The following is a 20,000-nucleotide window of genomic DNA, read 5'->3' on the forward strand; positions in this document are numbered from 1 at the left end:
AAAAAGCGGCTCTGTGCCGACTCTCTGACAGGGAAATTACTCCCGAGGCTCCGGGGAGAAGCTGAGAACAGGGCGATATGTTTGACTTTGGCTCGTGCTGCTCTGGAGGCGCAAACATGCACCTTGTCAGCAGCATTCCACGTTAGATAACATTCGCCAAATCAGCGTATTGTGGAAGAGGTTGGTGGAAGTTATTACGCTGAAGAAAGGCTGGTAATGTCTAATGGTCTAATGTTTGGTTCAGATTCATATTCATTATTACTTATAATAATAATAATAATAATAATAATAATAATAATAATAATTATTATTATTATTATTATTATTAGTAGTAGTAGTAGTAGTAGTAGTAATAATGTGATTATTATTATTATTATTATTGTTGTCATTATTATTATTATTATCATTATTATTTCAGCTGCTCCCATTAATAAATAAATAAATAAATATATAAATAAATAAACTATATTTATTTATTTGTTTGTTTGTTTGTTTGTTGATTTAATTGTTTATTTCATTGATTAATTAATTAATATCAATTTATTATTATTATTATTATTATTATTAATAACAATAATAATAATAATAATAATAATAATTTACAATTATATTATTAATAATATTAATATGAATAATATTAACAACAACATTAATAACAATAATGATAAAAATTATAATAATATTTACAATAATAATAATAATAATACTTATTATTATACTATTATTATTTTGACTACATATTGCTTGAGGTATACATTATTGTATCCAGTGTTTGTTCTAAACTTAAGTGTAGCCCACGTTTTTGTTCTTGCAGAACTGAAAAAAGTTATTTGATTGGAGTCATTGGCTCAGTTAAACCTCTGTTAAACCTTTATTTTCAAGGTTTTCTTAAAAACAACTTTAAACGGACATCTTGCTTTCTCAACTCTACGTTGCATACTTTACGTCACGTTACAAAGAGAGTTTGAAACAGAGCCGTGAGGGCCTGTAAAAAGCCCCCTTGAAAGAAAGTAGATCCTAGGAATCCAAACATAAGCACCCAGTACATGACATCCATACATCCTTATTTGGTATAGTTGATTTGTTTTTCAGTATAGTTTTAGTGAATAAAACAACAGGATATTGCATATATAGAAGAGCCTGGCTGCCGCTGCCTGCTGCTTTGACCCAGATATTTGGAGAGCGGGGTCTCACAGAGGACACAGAAGGTTTTAAGTCTGCAGGTCTGCACCGCCCCGATGCCTCTTTAGGTAATTGGATTAGGAAAACGGAGGCTGGACACTCAAAATCAGTCCAAAAGAATATATAAATGATGGATGGATGCATGGGTTGATGGGTGGGTGGATGGATGGATGGATGGATGCATGGATGGATGGATGGATGGATGGGTGGGTGAGTGGATGGATGGATGCATGGGTTGATGGGTCGATGGATGGATGGATGGATGGATGGATGGGTGGATGGATGGATGGATGGATGGATGGATGGGTGGATGGATGGGTGGGTGGGTGGGTGGGTGGGTGGGTGGATGGATGGATGGATGGATGGATGTATGGATGGATGGATGGATGGAATGGTGGATTGCATATATTTCATTAATTAAACTGTCAGGCTGCAGGCGTACACACCCTGACTGCACATAGCATTAAAGGCTTTTTGCGGATACAGTGGATTGTCATGAGTCCAATTAAATGTTATTAAATTTTACTGTCATAGATCCTGCCAGCTCCATAAACATCCCGTATTAAGTACAACTTCATTAACCTATCTGGGAGAAATTATGAAAATTATGCAGATGAACACATCAAGGAGCAGTCACGAGAAACACGGCAGGTGTTTGGTGACCGCAGAGGAAATTAAAAAATGTATACTGTGTGGATTTTGGGGAGTGCCAAATGAGAACTGCAATCTACAAAATCACCAGCAGAGGACGCTGTTAGCATTCCTCTGGCCTGGGAGGCGGGTATTATTTGCCCCTCATAGGAATCAGCCCTACAATAGTGATCCCAGTGTGAAAGTATAATCACATCTAGATATCTATTCAGAGGGAACTGTTTCTTAATCTGTTGATGCAGTCCTACACTACTGAAAATAATAATCTGGCCAGAGAATCTATCTTCAGTGATAGGTATTGTTTGAAAACCTTTGATACCAAATCATCAGGAACTGACACTTTTACCTGATACCTGTGGGCCCACTTCCCAAAGTGAACACCATCAGTAATGACAAAAAAAAAAGGTTTTCTGCTTGTTTTCAATGCTGCTACCAATATGGATACCAGTTCCAAAACAATACCTTTTCCAATACCAATCTCTTTTTAAAGCGGATATAAATATTGGGTTTAAGATTATGTACTGCTCGCAAAAACAAACTCTGTATTTATATTCTTGCCCCACTGATGCCAAAGTGATAAACTATTTATTTATTGAATGACGACACAAACCATTTGAAGTTGTAGGATATCAAAGCCATTTCGTCAATCATAGATAATATAAAATGATTGAACTTTGATTCCCAGGCCTATCCGCCTTGTTACTAGTAACCATAGTAACCATAATCCACACAAAGGTCATGACAGTATCATTATAACATGTCAAATAACACGTAACACATTATACATTAGTTTGTTACTTCAAATTAAAAGTTCATCAGATGATGTAACTTTACATTACATGATGTCGTTGAGGACACCCTTTTGTCCCAAGCGACACATAAGAGATGGGTTTGCCAGTATTTCAAATTAAAAGCCACCCACCATCATTATGGAAACGGCTTGAGGGTATATGAATCCATGATCAAATAAATACACATTGGACTCCCACATAAGAGCTGCTAAAACAATAGCCAATAGCACAAAAAAAGCAAAGTTTGGCCTTTTAAGAGATTTCGCTGCGTAGCCCGGCTGAACCCAGTGATCTAACGTCTATATGCTCTGACATTCAACAACAAGAACTCTTTATATTTCGTAATCCCCCATGACGTTCGCAGGCCGTGCACATAAACAGTCTCGCTTTACACCACATGAGACGTAACGCATTTATTCATACATAGCTTATGTAAATCAGGAAGCGGACCGCAGGGCGGACAACTCATCCCATTGATCTGTGTGAGTCCGTTATGTTCTGATACGAAGATAAACCTTCTCCTCCCAGCGAGGAGATGAGTGTTAATGTGACGGAGGGGGAGCACACTGAGTACATTGTCAACTTTTTGAGTTTGGGGGGAATAACTGGAGCACTGACTGTGGTCCGAGCGAAAAAAAAAAAAACAAGAGTGGATTGATGTTTGGAAGAGAGGATCCTTCAGAACCCAGTATGCCCCAATGTGGGTCCTTCTCTGAGCCAATGAGGACATTTACCAAGGAATGGTACTTAGTTGGGAGCCATCACATTAACAAACTCAACCAAATCAACCAATCACAAATTTGCATCATTTTTTTTTAATATAAAATCCGTACATGAACTGATATCCATACAGACATCAACAGGTCCGCCCTTTTGCACCACAGCCAGACGGAGGAAGGTTCGGTCACGGCGGTGCAGCTGCGTGCAGAGCCGCCCGTTCACTCAAGTTCACCCTGGAGCACTGACACACACCTTGTCCTTAAAACCTCTGGATGTCCAAAATCTGAAGCCGAAGCGTTGGGAAACCCCACCGTCCTTATCGGCGATCGGTATTCATCGTACAGACCTGGAGGATAACGGGTGAAACCAAAGTCGAGGCCCACTCTTGTCTTCTCGTCGTCTTGCCGCAGATTGTCAGTAAAAGGGCGTTAAAAGCGCCTGCGGTGGAAAGCATTTGTTTTCAATCTCAGAGAAGGCGTGATGAAACCAGTTCCTCCAGCTGGTGTTTCCAGGAGGTGGCTGGTTTTTCCTTTTCTTTTTTTCTTCGTCTAAATTCTCAGTCATTTTACACTTTAATGTGCGTACAACAACAACAACAACAACAACAGCAACAGCAACAGCAACAACAGCAGCCAAGGCTTGGGTTGATCACATCTGCTTTTTTCAAGCCATAGCTCATATGAAAAAATCAACATGGAAAAAGATCTAAAAGAAAATCTCCAGTCGCCCAATAAAAAAGGGTGCATTCAATTATCCTTCTGGGGAAATGACTTCAAGGTCTGTTTTAATGAGTATTTGGGGTTTTTTTTTGTATGTGAGGTTGAGATTCTCGCTATTTCACTTATTTTGAAGCCAAACTCCGTGACGTCCTCTCTTCTCAGCGGATGTGGTGAACGCTACTGATGTGCTGGTTGCGACCGAGTGGGCTCTGTGAGCTCTTTCGGTGAACAATGGGAGCCGGCTGCCGTCTGAGAGCCCATTTATTTTTCTCTCTCTTTTTTTTTTGTAGTAAATGAACACAAAACAGAATAACAGGATGATCCTATAACGTATGTTTAACGTTGTTAAATACCGCCCCCTCGGAGCGCAAATCTAAAGCAGCAAATAACTTTTGGCATTTGGGATTTGGTGCCCCGACAGTTTAAGGGTGCGATTGCACTTTTACACCACTGTCATAAAACTCGGTGTCTATGTTACAGATGGCGATATAATGTACAGCGAGGTTACAGCGCCCCTTGCAGGGACTTTGCTGCTTCAGTGAGCACTCGGTCTACGGCTCCCCCCGGAGAGAGGGCGCGGGGATCCGCCCCCTGCTGCCGCTGTCGGTACCAGATGTGCTCGGCCTGGCAGATCGGCTCGCACGCTCGCAAGTTAGAGGGTGAAACAAACCCTGTGGTGCGATGAAAGTAAGGGCGCCGGCTGACGTGCGGATGCCGGGTGCACCGCCGGCCTGTCTCATCCGCTCCGTCGGGGAGGTGGAGCAGCATTATTACCATTACCAGACTTTTTGACCGGCAAGTCTACAATTTACCGTTTCTACCAGGCAAAAAATAATAATTATTTCCGGAGCCAAACATCAAGGAAGTGACGTAGAACTGTAAAGCGTAACGCACTTTTACCGCGGTTTCGTACCCAAAAACAGAGGTTACATAGTGCAAGAACAGGCGTTTGGGGGTGGGGATGAAAGAGGTGGCATTCTCCATATTAAAAGTCAGTGTTCCATCAAACCTACTGAAGCTGTTATCTTAAGGTAAAAAAGTGACATAGTGGTGCTTTAAAGCGCGGAAAATAGATGCATGACGAATAACAAATCACAATCTTTGAACAGAGCAGAAATATAACATACAAATTCAATAGATATATATGTGTCTGTATGGAGTTCATGAATCATTTATTATCCATACTTTTTAATTAGTAGCGTTATTTTTGTTATACAACTCAACTTGGCTATACAAATAGAATTGTGGTATTCTCGAAATGAGAAGGTTGAGTATAATCACATTGAGTAATTGAAGTGACGGCTCTAATTGCTGAGCTGAGCCAAATGATCTGGCTCACTGAAAAGAGCCGCAATTCCCATCACTAGTGAACGGCACAGTCAGCGGTTTCCTGCTATCTGTGTGTGTCAGTCACTCTCCCTGCCCCCACTCGGCTCTGTTGCTCCACCTCCAACAGCAGTTTGTGTGCGTGTGTGTGGGTGTGTGTGTGTGGGTGTGTGTGTGTGTGGGTGAGAGAGAGAGAGAGAGAGAGAGAGAGAGAAACTATTTCCACTGTTTGCAATGTTTACACAACTGTTTGTATCTACTTATGAAAACATAAGGATATGAAATATAATACCAGAGAGTGGATGGCCTCGTCATTTATAAATGTGTGTGTGTGTGTGTGTGTGTGTGTGTGTGTGTGTGTGTGCGTGAGTTTGTCTAGTTATTATTCACCTAGTTATAATTATTTTGTTTTATTATTATGTTTCCCATGTTAAAAAAAAACCCTCTGAATTTAAAGAGGGCCAACTATGCTCCTTTTGACACAAGTTTAATATAGGTCTCTGAGGTCCCCAAAACATGTTTTTGAATTTATTTTTTATTTTTTTTGCTGAAAATACCACTCAGATTATGCATTCGAGCCATTCTAACACGCCTCCAAAACCACCTTGTTTCAAAACGGGCTGTTTTATATGTGTAGCTTTAATCACAAATGAGCAGCCAGGCCCTTAGTTCTGAGACAATGGGCTTTGAACATGGCTTCCTGGTTCCGTTGTATTTACTCCCACGGGATACAGTGTGGCTCGGGGCTTTTTGGGTTCATTCGATTATGGAAACGTCTGAAAATAAAATTAAAATAAATACATCTACAGTTTTGTTTGGAGAAACACGGTGGCTACAGTACAGTCAGTGGAGACACACACACACACACACACACACAGAAAGAATCACACACAGCAGAATTATTTTTTAAAATACTTACTTTTCCCTTGTCTGCAGTTTTGTCATGGACAGTTGGTATTGATTCTTCTTTGAAAAGATTTGTGCTGGTCTGTGGCTCTTAGCTGCGACGCGAGCGGGGCCGGTGGCGCTCCAGCCATGAGTGGAGCATATCAGACGGAGGGCGGTTCTAATCCTAATGGGTCTCAATGTGACGTAGCACTGAGGAACAAAGCTGAACGGCTCGTTTTAGGACATGTTTTCCGAAACAGACAGCTCACAGTAAACTCACGGAGTGTGTGCGTGTGTGTGTGTGTGTGTGTGTGTGTGTGTGTGTGTGTGTGTGTGTGTTCGTAGACCCATCAGAGGCCACAAGTGTGCGCAAGGTGAGTTTTTCCACAGCAGGTCCCGTTTAATTGGAAATATATATATAGAGAGAGAGAGAGAGAGAGAGAGACGTTTTCCTGTTGAATGAATTTATTTTATTTTTTTTCATTCGTTCACTTCTTTCTTGTCATCTGAAAGAGTTTTTGGTGTTTTTTTTTTTCCGACTCCATTGTTGTCACTTTCATGCAAATAAAGCACTTTGAATTAGAAAACAAATGAGAGCGATGGCGAGAGAGGAGCGAAAGGAAAAAAGCGCAAGATTTATTTTTATTTCTTTTCAGAAACTACTACTACTACTACTACTACTACTACTACTTCTACGACTAATAATGATAATAATAATAATAATAATTATTATAATAATAATAAAAGTCGCAAACGAGAGAGCAGCGCCCCTAGCGGCACTAGGCTGTAAAACATGGCGTCCGGCGCGTCATGTGGCAGGCTGATCCCTCTCGCCAAACCACTCCCTCCTCCCCGGGACCGAGGAGAAAACTCCCTTCCCCTGAACCCAGGAAGGAACCGTCCGGTCGCCGCTCCTGCTCCCGGCCGCACACACGCACGCACGCACGGCGCTCGAAGTTACGAGACGGACGGCGCTCTGTCGAGACGTCAGGTATCGATATTTCCGCGCCCGACGTTTCCAGTCGAAGCCGCCGCTGAAGTCGGTCGGAAGTCGGATCGAACATGGTGCTGAAATCCGAAGACGGCGTGGGTGAGTTGGAGGATCGGAGGCAACACACGAACGCGACGTGGATTCGGTCTGGTAGTTTGTGGTTGGAGATGGGGTGTGGTGTGGTGAGGCTTTCGGGGGGAAGCGCAGGAAAAAAAAAACAACAACAACAACAACAACAACAACAGATATTGGGCAAGTTGAAGTGTGATCCGTGCGACCTCCGAGTTGATCTGTTTGTTACTTTTTTATTTTATTTTTTTGTGGTTTCATTGGTGTGCAACATGGCGCAATTGCGCTTGTAATGAATATATTGTTCCCTGGGGAAAAAAATCAGCCTTAAAGGGAAGTCATGTGCGTATAGTATTTCAAGCATACGATATTTTATTTAGCATTAAAAAATATATAATAATTATATATATATATATATATATATCATTTAAATAATGGTATAATAAGGTGTAATTTATAGCCTACATTCCTTCCTGAAACACACACTGTCTGGACACATTGTCGTTCCAAAATACGCAGGTTTCATGTTGACAGAAGTGAAGAAGCGTGTGTTCCCGTCATGACACATGTATGCATAGTAATAACACCCCGTGCCTTGGTTCTAAGCACCAAGAACACTACTTGGTTCATTTCCGCAATCGTTTCTGCAAACGCAAAGTCGGAAAAGGGGAAGGCCGCGCCGAAGCAACAGGTGTGTGTGTGTGCGCGGCGCACCGCACGTTATCAGCATGTGCATCACCAGCATGCAGGGGGACCTGACGTCCCCTTCAGTGTGGTCATCTGGTAAGATGATGGGCAGTCCAGTCACAACCATAATCTTTCCCCCTTTAAGGTTGATTTTGGACTGATCTTTGATTCTATTGCTGGTGCTTGAATCTGCAGCCAATGACTTAACATGTAATCCCCCTGTTTCCAGTCAAAGAGTGTGCGGAATTCACCTTTCGACAAAAGTATGAAACCGCCGGCGTCACGCCTCTCTTTGTTGTCCAGAACGGCTCTTTTTTTCCCGTGCCTGCGCTCCTGATTGGCCCGGGCCCGCGTGAGCTAATCCGCACGCGTCTGGTGCGTCACGATTAATCGCGTTTGAAGGAGCGTCGCAAAACCGCCGCCTGATTGATCCAGTTATGTGCTGCTGCCTTTGTTCCCCGGGCAGAGTGGGAGAACTTCAGAGAGGCTTTTGAAGCCCCACGAGCCGCGGCACGGCCTGGCCCCGCACAGGGCGGCCGCCTTTACAGGGGGAAAGCCCTCTGTGGTCCTAACGGGTCCATTTATCTTCCCCTACTTAGATCTGGGTGGTCTGGGAAGTTGGACTGTACGTCGCTAATGGTCCTCTAATGGGCCAACGCTTGGAGACCTAATGGGTTCCTCCAGAACAATGGGCACTATAAGACCCCTCTGACTTGATAATCATCATGTACCTTCCATAATCATATTTGGTCCCTTTTAGGTCAGCTTCGGAACTACTTTCCACCGTGCGCCAGAGCACATTGTGTGTCGGTTCTGCTGTAATGCATTAGGGGTGTAATCTAATAGGTGTCTTAAAAGTGGAGTATTATATAGCGCGGCCATTATATCCAAGGTTTAGCGCCGACGTTTAGCAGCGAAAAATGGTTCTTCAGAGTGATGCCGTAGATGGACAGTTTTTCGTTTCGTAAAGAGCCTTTTGAGACTAATGGTTTTGAAAGGAATATCTCCACATTTATGCCAGGGCCCGCCGTCCAATAGGTCAAATAAGAATCAACTGTTGCAAGAATCATTTGTAAACATCCCGAAGAACCATAATCGGGACCATGCAAAACCTTCCATTAAGTCAAGTTGTTATTCAACGTCAGCCACAAAGCCGCTTCAGAAACACGTAAGAATCAATATTTTCCTGCGTGGCGATCTGCGGCGGCCCGTCTGTTTTGTTGCATTCGTCGGCAGGCTCGGTCACGCTGATGCCTCGCGTGGCTCGCTGCCACGCTCGGCTCGCCCTGACAATAATGAACCCGTTCCCTGGTATCGCCCGATCCTTTCACCGCAGCTCTTGCCGTGCGGCTGAGCGACCTCGGGGAAAAAAAAGGAAATAAATAGGTCCTTCACACTTGTCCTTCGCCTGGCCGTTGAAAACCCCTCGTCCCTTTATCTCCTCATGTGGCTTGTAATATGTTTACAGAAATACATCACCGGGTCCAAACCATGAGAGTGTAGAAGGAGATAAAGCAGAGGCTGGCAGGATGGAGAATTTATGCTGATAAAAGGAAATAATCTCTCCGTCAGTCGGTGACATGAATGCATGCGCGCTCCGCTGAAGCGCGTGTGCCAAAGAATGGAAGAATTACCCGAGAGTTCGCAAGAAGTGACCGATTTTCTCGAACTTGAGCAAAATCCAAACTTCCCAAACTTTTCCGCCTCGTGCATGTACACCTCCTCTGTTCCAGAGCTGATTTCTAATGAGGTCTCTCCTCTATGGCAGGTAGTGACATGCCTGGAGTTATTTCATTATTATTTTTTTTTTCATAACGCAGCCCAAACTCGCCGATCAGCTCAGTGAGTTTACAAGTATTTTTAAAATGGCTGCTGGTCCCACACAACAAAAACTGTTTGAGTTCCGACCAGCTCAATAGGGCTGGTTGAGTGTAAAATAAAATAACAGTTAAACAATGGATTCCTTACTTTATCTTTGGCCCAACTGCATTTTTAAAAGTGTGTGTGTGTGTGTGTGTGTGTGTGTGTGTGTGTGTGTGTGTGTGTGTGTGTGTGTGTGTGTGTGTGTGTGTGTGTGTGTGTGTGTGTGTGTGTGTGTGTGTGTGTGTGTGTGTGTGTGCGCGTGTGTGGATCTGGTTATGAAAAGGGACCGCGACAAATAGACGCTGTAACCATTTTTAAAAGCTGTAAACAATCAAATCCAGCTTGTGCTTGCTGGTTTGTATAGCTGTCTGGGTCGGGATCAGTCGGTGAGAAAGCGGCCCCGGCACGTTGTCACAAGCGAGGAAGAGGTTTGAGAAGTTCACGCCCCACAGGATGGGTGGGGGCAGCACCAGCCTTCACCGCTCCCCTGAGCTCCGTGAAGTCAAACAGGAAGAGAGAGAGAGAGAGAGAGAGAGAGAGAGAGAGAGAGAGCTCATTTTCAAAACAAGAGTTTTTCCTCCATTTTCTTTTCTTCACTCAGTCCGGTCCACCGCTGAGGTAGCGTTGACGGAGGAGTTGGGGACGAGAACCGAGTTTCGGGTTGGGCCCTGTCTCCACTCCGTCATGTGATTTCAGTGTGCGTGTTTCCATGGGTTTCAAAGAGGATGTTAGTAGGACAACCCAGATAAGCATCGCGGGTCGCCGCATCACGGCACAAAGGCCTACATTGTCCATAGACTTGTACTTTTTAAGAAAAGGGGGGAATAAAGCATTGGAAAGCTTTTTCCTTGACTGTGGACAATAAATTATCATAATATTTCTGATGAAATGTAAGGGATATGAAAATGCTTAGTGTGTGTAGTTGATCTGTGTGTGTGTATATTGTCCTCATGCCGCAGGATGTTTGCGCAGAGCCGTGTGTGTGTTTGCTTAACACTAAGGCCATGTCCCCTGCGCCCCCTCCTCCATATGCGTCCAACTCCACTTTCCCACCCGGTCACATCCTCCCGTCCATACATTCCTAGACAGAAGCTTTACCAAAAATTTGTTAGATAGACAACGCTGCATGGAGGAGAAATGCGCCTAGAGAAACTCCAGGCAGGAGCAACGGGGTCATCTCATATTTGAGTCGGGCCCTTTGTTCCGTCGGGGGAAACCCTGTGACTCGGGATCACGATCCGCACACTCCCATTTTTAGGCCAAAGAGGGCAGGAAAAGCCAGAGCACGATCTGTGAAAAAGCAGAGCAGCGTCGGAGCCCGGGATTCATACGTGCTGCGTCAGGACGGTGCCTCAGGCTCAGAGCCGTGGCGTGGTTAGATAACAACCACGTCGTGGCTGACTCACGTCGGAGTCAGACAAAACCCTTGCCTTTTTGAAGGTGGAGGTGGGGTGCTCCGAGCGCAGACGGCGAAGAAGAAGCGTCCCGGCTGACACTGACTCATCCGACTCCACGTAGGACACCCATGGGGGAGAGGTCTCCCCGTTTCTGTCCGGGACAAACAAAATTAGAACCGGAGCGTAACTGACGTGACAGCGTGAAAGCTGAGCGAAGAGAGTGCCAGAACTGGCTTATCTTCACCGTAACAAAAGGCACATGGGTGTTATTACGGGAGTGCAAACGGCTGTACGATGGATCAAGTGAGGGAAGACCCGGTGTACTGACTCATACCAATAACGTGTGAAGTGGCCGAAAGTTACTTCCCTGTACCGTGGGAGATGAACTCACCGTGGAAGGATTCCTCCCTATTATCCTGTCTATTCCAAATCTCCACCAGGGTTTTAATAACCTTTTGCCCAAAGTATTGGAAAGACGCTTAGCCACGTAGTCACCAAGGAATAAGCCGATGCAAATGTTTGATCAATGTGTTCACACACGGACATATTTCAATCCATTATTTGTCTGCAAATGGCCCGTCCCACCAGACTCTACGTGTTTATTTGTGTGTGTGTGTGTGTATGTGTATGTGTATGTGTGTGTGTGTCACTTACGTACACAGAGGAATGTCTTGCAAAAATAGAACGTTTACTCATGTCAAAAGTTATGTTACACAATCCAAGCATCGGGCTGTCCGGGGCCGGCTCTTCTCTATAGGCGGTCGCCTAGCGCGCCATCCCGATGGGGGGGGCCGCGGGGAGGGAACGATCTGGCCTCAATTTGTGTACCTGTCTCCCTCTCAGGGGTTTCAGACGATGCGGGTGCCAGCGATGGGGTGCCCGCGATCGGCACGCCAGAACAGTGTGTTTCTGTTTTACGTCTCCTTTATTGTTTATTGTTGTTTTATGTGGAGGAACGGGCCACGACGATCTGGACGCACGGAGGGCCGTGTTACATTCACACATATATATATAGTTATGATGATTTCCCTCATTGATAACTCCCCATTGAAATGTCATCGCTGTGCATTTTGTAAGCTTCTATCTGTTTTATCCTGTTGCTGTAACGCACACTGTGACTGGTGAGTGGGAGATCCTTTCCACACGCATGTTACGTCGACGCCCACTCGCAACTTGCGATCCGTTCTACGTGATCCGGCATTTAAGGCTCACCGTCTCTCCGAAGAAAACTATTGGTGTTTTTATTGTGTATGTATTTATTGTAATTCATTGAAACCAAACGGCCCCCCACAAACAACTACGAGAGAGTAATTTGGTGTATCGCAATATTTGGGCCGGACGCCGTCACCATATCAAATTTTGGATGTCGCCCAAGCCTAGTGTAGATGCTGATCTGCCATTTGCCGTGCGTTTGTGTTGGATAGAAGAGAAGGCATGAGGCAGAATAGGGAATGGCCACTGGGTGGAGCCTCCCTGTTAATGATAGCAGAGAAGAGAGAGGAATAGACAAGAGGAGAGAGAGAGAGAGAGAGAGAGAGAGAGAGAGAGAAGGGAGGGAGGGAGCAAGGGATGGATGGATGAAGGAAGGGAGGGAAGGAGGGAGGGTGCGAGCTCCTCTCCAGATGGACTGTAGCAGTGAGCTGCGAGCCGGCTGTGAGGTGATAGCTGGATTATACAGTAAAGAACCAGGGAAGTCTCTCTCTCTCTCTCTCTCTCTCCATCCATCCATCCCTTCCCTTGAAGTTCCGAGCCCCCTCCTTCTGACACTTGCCATGTGGACTTCAGGCGTGCCAGCGTTCGGCCAAAGTGGCTGAGCGGAACGAGGGAGCGCTGCCTCCTTTACTTCTTGGAACAAAAAGTGTGCAAAGTGCTTGGAGCGGTGCTTGGAAGGGAGAGTTTTCTGGAAAGATTCGGAGCTGAAATACACTCTGGATTATCGCTCTCAGGTTGGTCGGTCAAATCTTTGGGAATTTGTTGATGTGTGTTGGTGTGTTGTAATTTGCCCATGCGTGTTGTTTTGTGAAGTGTTTGCCTCATGAGCTTGTTTGGGTAGCGCGTTTTCTCTAGGAGGTACTTTGCTTGTTATTAAAATTATTTTCTTTATTATAGTGACAGTAGTAATGGCAAAGGCTCTGGGATAATTAATACGGCCAAACCTGTTTCAGTTAAACTGTAATAGACAACGTTATGGATTTCTACGATTTTCTTTTTCTTACAACCGATATCAGTTCCTTCTGATTGTCCTTCCTGACTTGGGTTCTTGGTTTGGCCGTGTTCAAGGCCGGCCAATGCTGCTTCATTTACTGACTCATATAGATGATGAAGCATCGATGCAGCAGGCTGCTCACAGGGTCGTGTGGCACAGTCTGTTGGGTGAGGTTTAGGTGTGTGTGTGTGTGTGTGGGGGGGGATATATACTTGGTTCCCCAGGGTCTTATGTCCATGCCGTTAAAAGTGCAGAGGATCACCCAGAGGCAGCCATCTTTTTACGAGCACGGCTGTAAAAAGCACGCACATATTGGCAACTCTTCATTATGAGGCTTTATGGCCAAAAGAGATGAAATGGGACGGTATTAAAAGGAACAGACTGGCGGATTTGAAACGAGGAAATTACAGCGGCTTGGGACCGAGACGTCAAATCCAAGTGGATGTTGAGGAGGGAGGGTGGCGGTGCCTTTTGGTCCCCTGGGGGCCCCCGTGGAGGAATGTCCCAAACTGCTGTTTCCAGACACAAAGGGAGAGCTGTGATCATCCCACCGCTCTTCCCACCGTCCCTGTGTTCTGTTGCCACCGTCCCACGCCTCCCTAGCTGAACACAGGAGACTCTTCTCTTTCCACCCTCCGATCCATCCTCCCGCTATCCCCCTCTGCCTCCTCATTCACCCTCAGTCCTGGGCCAGGTCAGGTCTGAGCTACCACTGTAGTCCAGCTTTGTGCGTGTTAGCGCAGTCCTGGGAGTCCCCCTGTCGACAGAGGTCAGCAGGTCAGAACAAAGCGGTACTTTGGAGCAAGTGCCCACGCTGCTGACTGGCATTCCTTTACAAATCTGCACTGTTTTGTTTCTATTCTGCAAGGTGTGTGTGTGTGTGTGTGTGTGTGTGTGTGTGTGTGTGTGTGTGTGTGTGTGTGTGTGTGTGTGTGTGTGTGTGTGTGTGTGTGTGTGTGTGTGTGTGTGTGTGTGTGTGTGTGTCCAAAGCGATCAGAGGCTAGTTTGGTAACCTCTTAGGACACCTTTTGTTGTTTGGTGCAGGCAACAGCAGGAGAAGCTGTATGACTTGGAAGGAATCTGATGTGTGTGTGTGTGTGTGTGTGTGTGTGTGTGTGTGTGTGTGTGTGTGTGTGTGTGTGTGTGTGTGTGTGTTTTCATAATTGATTGTCTGTGTGCCACACCGAGTGCATTACGGCCCATCATGCACTAGACTGCTCGTTGTTCCAGGAGGCCCTCCCATTGATTCAGGCACAGGGGTCGATGGGTTGGAGCCCACAGGGATCTGCTGTCCTCTGGGGAAGAACAGTAGTCATTTGGTGAGGCGTTTTAGCATGGTTGGATGTATCGGCGAAGCGATCGATCGAATAACTGATCAATCGATCAAGAAAGAGCTGGAATGTTATGCATAATTCTGCATATTTCACATCTTCACCAAAAGGTGCCTGCCTTTGTTCCACATTGGGTCTGGACAATGTATTGTTTTTAAAGCGAGATGCCTCTGGCTTTTACAAAAGCAGACTTTATTCCAGGTGATGGTTGGTCCCCCTCATCCTGGTTCACTATCCTCGGGGCCTAGTCGACAGTCACATGCCTGGTCCAATCACATACAGTTGTCCTGTGAAATGGAAGATAAACATCATGTTCATAGATATTATGCTTGGACTGTTACTATATGGGTAATGGCTATCGAACAACATCAGCCTTGAGCCATGGGGGGATGGGAGGTGGAGGGTATGGGGGAGGGATCGGCGAGATATGGAAGAAACTGAAGCTGCCGATGGTGTTCGGGACGGGAGATTGATCTGAGGAGGAAAGAAAGGAGCGTAGAGATATGAGGAGATGAGAGGAGCGCGGAGGGGAGACGGTCCTAATGGAGAGCCGTGTGTGCAGGCCAGATGGGCGCCGGATCCATAACGCAGAAAAGGACAAAAGGAGGGTCGGGCAACGCATTTCTCTTGTCATTTATCTACCACTAGCTCTTCATCCAAGTACAACCACAGAGACACTCATACACCCACACACACACACTAGACCTCACACTTATGGTCGGGGAATATATCTGAATGTTTTTGCGTATTTGCTTCAGTCAGCGGATCATCCCTCGTCACTACCTGTGGTTTGTTGTCGTGAGCTTGCCTTGACGCTGCAATCCTTGCAATGAACTGATATTTGTCACATTTTCAAATGATTGGATTCCCTTTTTGTGTTATGCACGCGCTTCGCCTCAGCCGCCACATAACACAGCTCAGCATTTTGGTTCAATGTCCGACTGACAAGGACATATGTGTGAAGGGGGCTAGCAGAGACTCAGAGAAGCAATATCCTTCGCCAAGCAGCTTAGAGACTGTTTTCACAAGACGCCAAAGTTGTATAACTCACTTGGAATTTGGCCAAAAAAAGGAATACCAATGTACATAATGGTGTTACTGGTTTAACACAGTGTTAGGGTGTACTCCGATTACATTACATGCCCACTGCCCCGACCCTCTTTTTTTTTTTTTACTTATTATTATTATTTTTTTTTATAACAGAAATAAAACCCATTTAGTTAATTTTCACGTATCAGCGTCAACGTTCATCATATGAAAAAAACACTCTAATCGGGCTCTGACCGGGACTTGTGTCCCTGCATGCGGAATCTCCATGCGTAATTTGCGGCTGTGCATAACTGGGACACTATGCGACCTGCCCCCGCCCCGCCCCCCCGTTGTAAAATGTCCGGTGTTACCAGTTGTTGTCATGAAACGGGGGAAAAATTCCTCACCGTGGCATCCCTAGTACATACAGAACTCGCTAGGCAACATCATTTATTCCATCTCGCTGACGCCTTCTCTCCTCGCTCTCACGCACTACTTATAATTGATTTCCACATTAGTCCTGAGTGTGATCTGACTCGTCAAATAAAACCGGCCTAATATTTCGGACCTGATTGTACTGTGAGACCATTTAACGTACGTCTTCTTATCGTCTGCAAGTTACGCAACAAAATGTTGTATTACATCATAAGATGCATATATTACATGCTGTTCATTTTATTTCATGACACTGTGGTACCAGAGCCTAGGTATTGCCTTGGCCTTCATACCAGCTATACAAATTATACAATACCACAGTGGATGGTGCTTGGTGGGTGGGTACCATCTGATTGGAGGCTGGGTGGATGCGGGTGGTCCTCCAAGCGCTCCAAATTCGAATTCCCTTTTTCCCAAGGAGCATTTCTTCAGCGATCTGGGTGGAAATGAGACGTTTTCTGCCTCTGCTGCGATGGCAATCAGTCTCTGTATTAGTGGGCTGCGACGCCATGGGGAAATGGGAGGTATAATTACTCTCTCCCTCGATACCACCTACCGGCCTCTCCGTTGACCCCGCCGCTTACCAAAAATAGCGTTGCCCGTCCAGAAACTGCACAAGCTCAAAAAAGCGGGTTGCTCTTGAATCTCATCGCGAGGACATAAAGTGTACATTTTTCACCGTGGCAATGAATTTGGGACCTGAGTTGATCGTTGCTTTCCTTCTTTTTGTCTCTCACACTATGAAGGCTTCCAATTCTTTGTTCACTTCAGCTCAACGGGAATTTAGTTTTATCTGCCTTCTTTTCCTACTTTTCGCCCAACTAACGGTTAGGCACATTCAGAACCCCCCCCCCTTCCCCTTGTGACCATGTATTTGGTCCCAGAATAGGCGGTCTGGGTTGATCTGAGTTGGAAAATGCTATTGTTTTGTTCATGAAAGTTCAGATGCTACAATCGAGTTGCTTAGCGCTGACACAGCGGCAAATACAGCAGGAGTTTCATTTAATCAGCCTCAGGCTGTGGTGTGTGTGTGTGTGTGTGTGTGTGTGTGTGTGTGTGTGTGTGTGTGTGTGTGTGTGTGTGTGTGTGTGTGTGTGTGTGTGTGTGTGTGTGTGTGTGTGTGTGTGTGTGTGTGTGTGTGTGTGTGTGTGTGTGAGGATATCTCATATATGTAAGTGGATGTGATCGTACATTATATGCAAGCATATATCTCAATTTGTGCCCCAAGGCCTTTGTGTGTGTTTGTGGTTGTGTTTGTGCGATTCTCCTGACTGACCTGTTTCCAGGCAATTCGAGGCCCAGTGGAGGGAGGACGTGTGTGTGTGTGTGTGTGTGTGTGTGTGTGTGTGTCTTTCAGCCCACGGAAATGACTTCACACACGGCTCACCCCATTCGGCTTCCTTCAGGGGCCTTCTCCCTTCTGACAGCGCTCCTGTGCAAGTCACCGTGCAGACTTTGCCGATGAGGAGCGACGTACCCTATGAATATGGAGACGTTTTGTCTATATCCCTCAGCCTTCTGCCTCTTTTTTTTTTTTTCGCATCTGCATTAGAAAGCTTCAGTCTTATAGGCACGAGTCAATCTGTCTTAATAAAATCCCTCTCCTGCTCACCCTCACTTTCTTGCTGCCTCTTTTTTTGTCCCACAAAGACTCTGATTCTACCTGTCGGCCTTCATACCTCACTTGCCCCCTCTGTGTATTTTCAGTGTACATCTTTGATGATCACATTCCTTTCCTTCCTTCATGCTCTTTCCTTTGTTGTTCACACTCTGTTCAGCTACATGGTCAGTGCCAGGAGCAGAAGCTAATTGAATGATAGCCATGCGGTGCTCCTAGGTGAAACAAGCCCTTCTCAGCAATTAGTTAAGTGGACGGATTTCCCCCAGTCGGCCATGCTCTGGCAAACACCACCCGCTTGGATGCTGCTGCCACTTACTCCTGGCACATCCCGGGTATTGCTTTTGGTCAACCCAATAAGATTTATGTGCAGCATTGGCCTCCGATCGGCCATTAACACATTGTTGCATGCACATGTCATACCTCTCTTCATCTCCCTCCGCTGGCTCCTTGTAGCTCCACGCATCGAGTTCAAATCCTTGATGCTGGCCTACAGGGGCAGGCAGATCTGCACCCACACACATCGCACCACGTGTCAGGCCACACGCCCCGACCCGCTCTCTGAGGTCTGCAAATGAGCGGCTGCGGCTGGTGGTGCCTCCACCGCGTGGAACGAGTTCCCAATCCAGACGCTTATCACGCCAGGTGCCCCAGTGGTGGAAGGAGCCACAGCTCATTAACGCTCTTCAGAGACACTCACAAACCTTCAAGAAACGCCTGAAGACCCCGCTCTTTCAAGAACATCCGAATAATCCTCTTCGCGATGACTAACTATTCTTGTTTCTGTTGACTATCTTTTTAAGCTGTATTGACAATGCAGTAATGCAAAAAAAAATAAAATCGGAGTCCATCCAGAATCGATCATATTTGCAAGGGGTTTTAAGTGAGCTTCCGCAAATATGTTTTGGGTCAAGGGGTTGCCCAGTAAAGTGGAGAGCCATCCTTGAATCCGGCAAACCCCCGTGTACACGAGTGCCCCCTGGTAGAGTGCGTCTGAGCAAGGCAATGAATAAACAGAACTAAACTTGCCCTTCATCCTCATGCTGTGGCACAGATTTATGGACTTGTCTTTGGTTGGCTGCACTTTGTCTCCTGTCAACTTTCCTCCGCGCGTTCTTTTATGCGCTCTCCTTCCCAGCCAAGAACGCCATCCAGTCACTGATTTGTGTGATGTGGTGTCGCTCCTCTCAGCAACCTCGTATGACTTCACATCTCAGGAATTAGGGATATACTTCCTGTTGTAGGCCCGTTCTCCCCGTCGCTTCTCGTTTGCACTATTGGAGTTGCTGTCCCGGTCTGGATTTGATCAACCTGGCATTAACTTGTTGGTGCATTTGTGTGTGAACCTTGTCTTTCCAAGTCCGCGCGGTCCTTGACAAGAATCCGCTTTTGAGGGAACAGTCGAAAAACAAAACATCTACAGTCTGATACAAACATCTAAAACAAACGGTCCAGCTCGTAATTATTTTGAGGCTTCTTGGAGGTGAGGCCCGGTGCAGAACAAATGGTTTGTATCGACGCCCCGGGGTATTGGTACAGTCACGGCTTTGTCTGTCCCATCGAGAGAGACCGCAATTTTCCTCGATCCACTCAAATTCAACGGGGGCCGGGTGAGACTCTTGGGGCTAATTTCTCCTTTCTTGCCACATGACTTGACGTTTCATCTCTATGTTCAGTGGTTGCACCCGATAAAGGGCGCTCGGAGCGCGTGCGTGAAAGAACCACGTCGCTGAAGTCAGAAATAATGGGTCGAAAGACTGTATGTGAATGGGCCATGGGGGTGGGACGGGGACAAGATGGGGAAAGGTCAACCCCAGACTGGACTGCCGCCCTCGGAAACACACGTTCCTCTGTTTTGAATTGCCCCGGAGTCTCACCTCAAGGGGTCATTGATCACGTGCGCAATCCTTTGTCTATAATTGATTTGTTAGATATTAGTTAGATATTAGTGAAGGACACGAGGCACCCTTGGTTGGGGTTAGGCAATGGCTGCTAAGATTGTAATCAATAATCTGTTATTTATTCCATTGTTCTATTGTTTTCTGTAGTGTGTGTGTGTGTGTGTGTGTGTGTGTGTGTGTGTGTGTGTGTGTGTGT

At 45.8% G+C, this 20,000-nt stretch overlaps 1 protein-coding gene across 2 annotated transcripts in view; it reads left to right on the forward strand.

Annotated features, from left to right (window-relative positions):
- cyth1a (cytohesin 1a) overlaps positions 1-20,000 on the forward strand; it is a 52,312-nt gene that overhangs the window by 12,414 nt on the left and 19,898 nt on the right. Inside the window, exon 1 of one of the 2 annotated variants that reach the window (XM_080008904.1) lies at positions 7,175-7,367. The exons of the other annotated variant lie outside the window; for it this stretch is intronic. Coding sequence (XP_079865030.1) covers positions 7,340-7,367 — 28 coding nt within the window. The 5' untranslated portion in view covers positions 7,175-7,339. Of the gene's footprint in view, positions 1-7,174; positions 7,368-20,000 lie in introns of those variants that run through there. 2 annotated transcript variants of the gene reach the window in all.

This window comes from Zeus faber (assembly GCF_960531495.2).
Source record: "Zeus faber genome assembly, chromosome: 11".
Classification (NCBI taxonomy): Eukaryota; Metazoa; Chordata; class Actinopteri; order Zeiformes; family Zeidae; genus Zeus; species Zeus faber.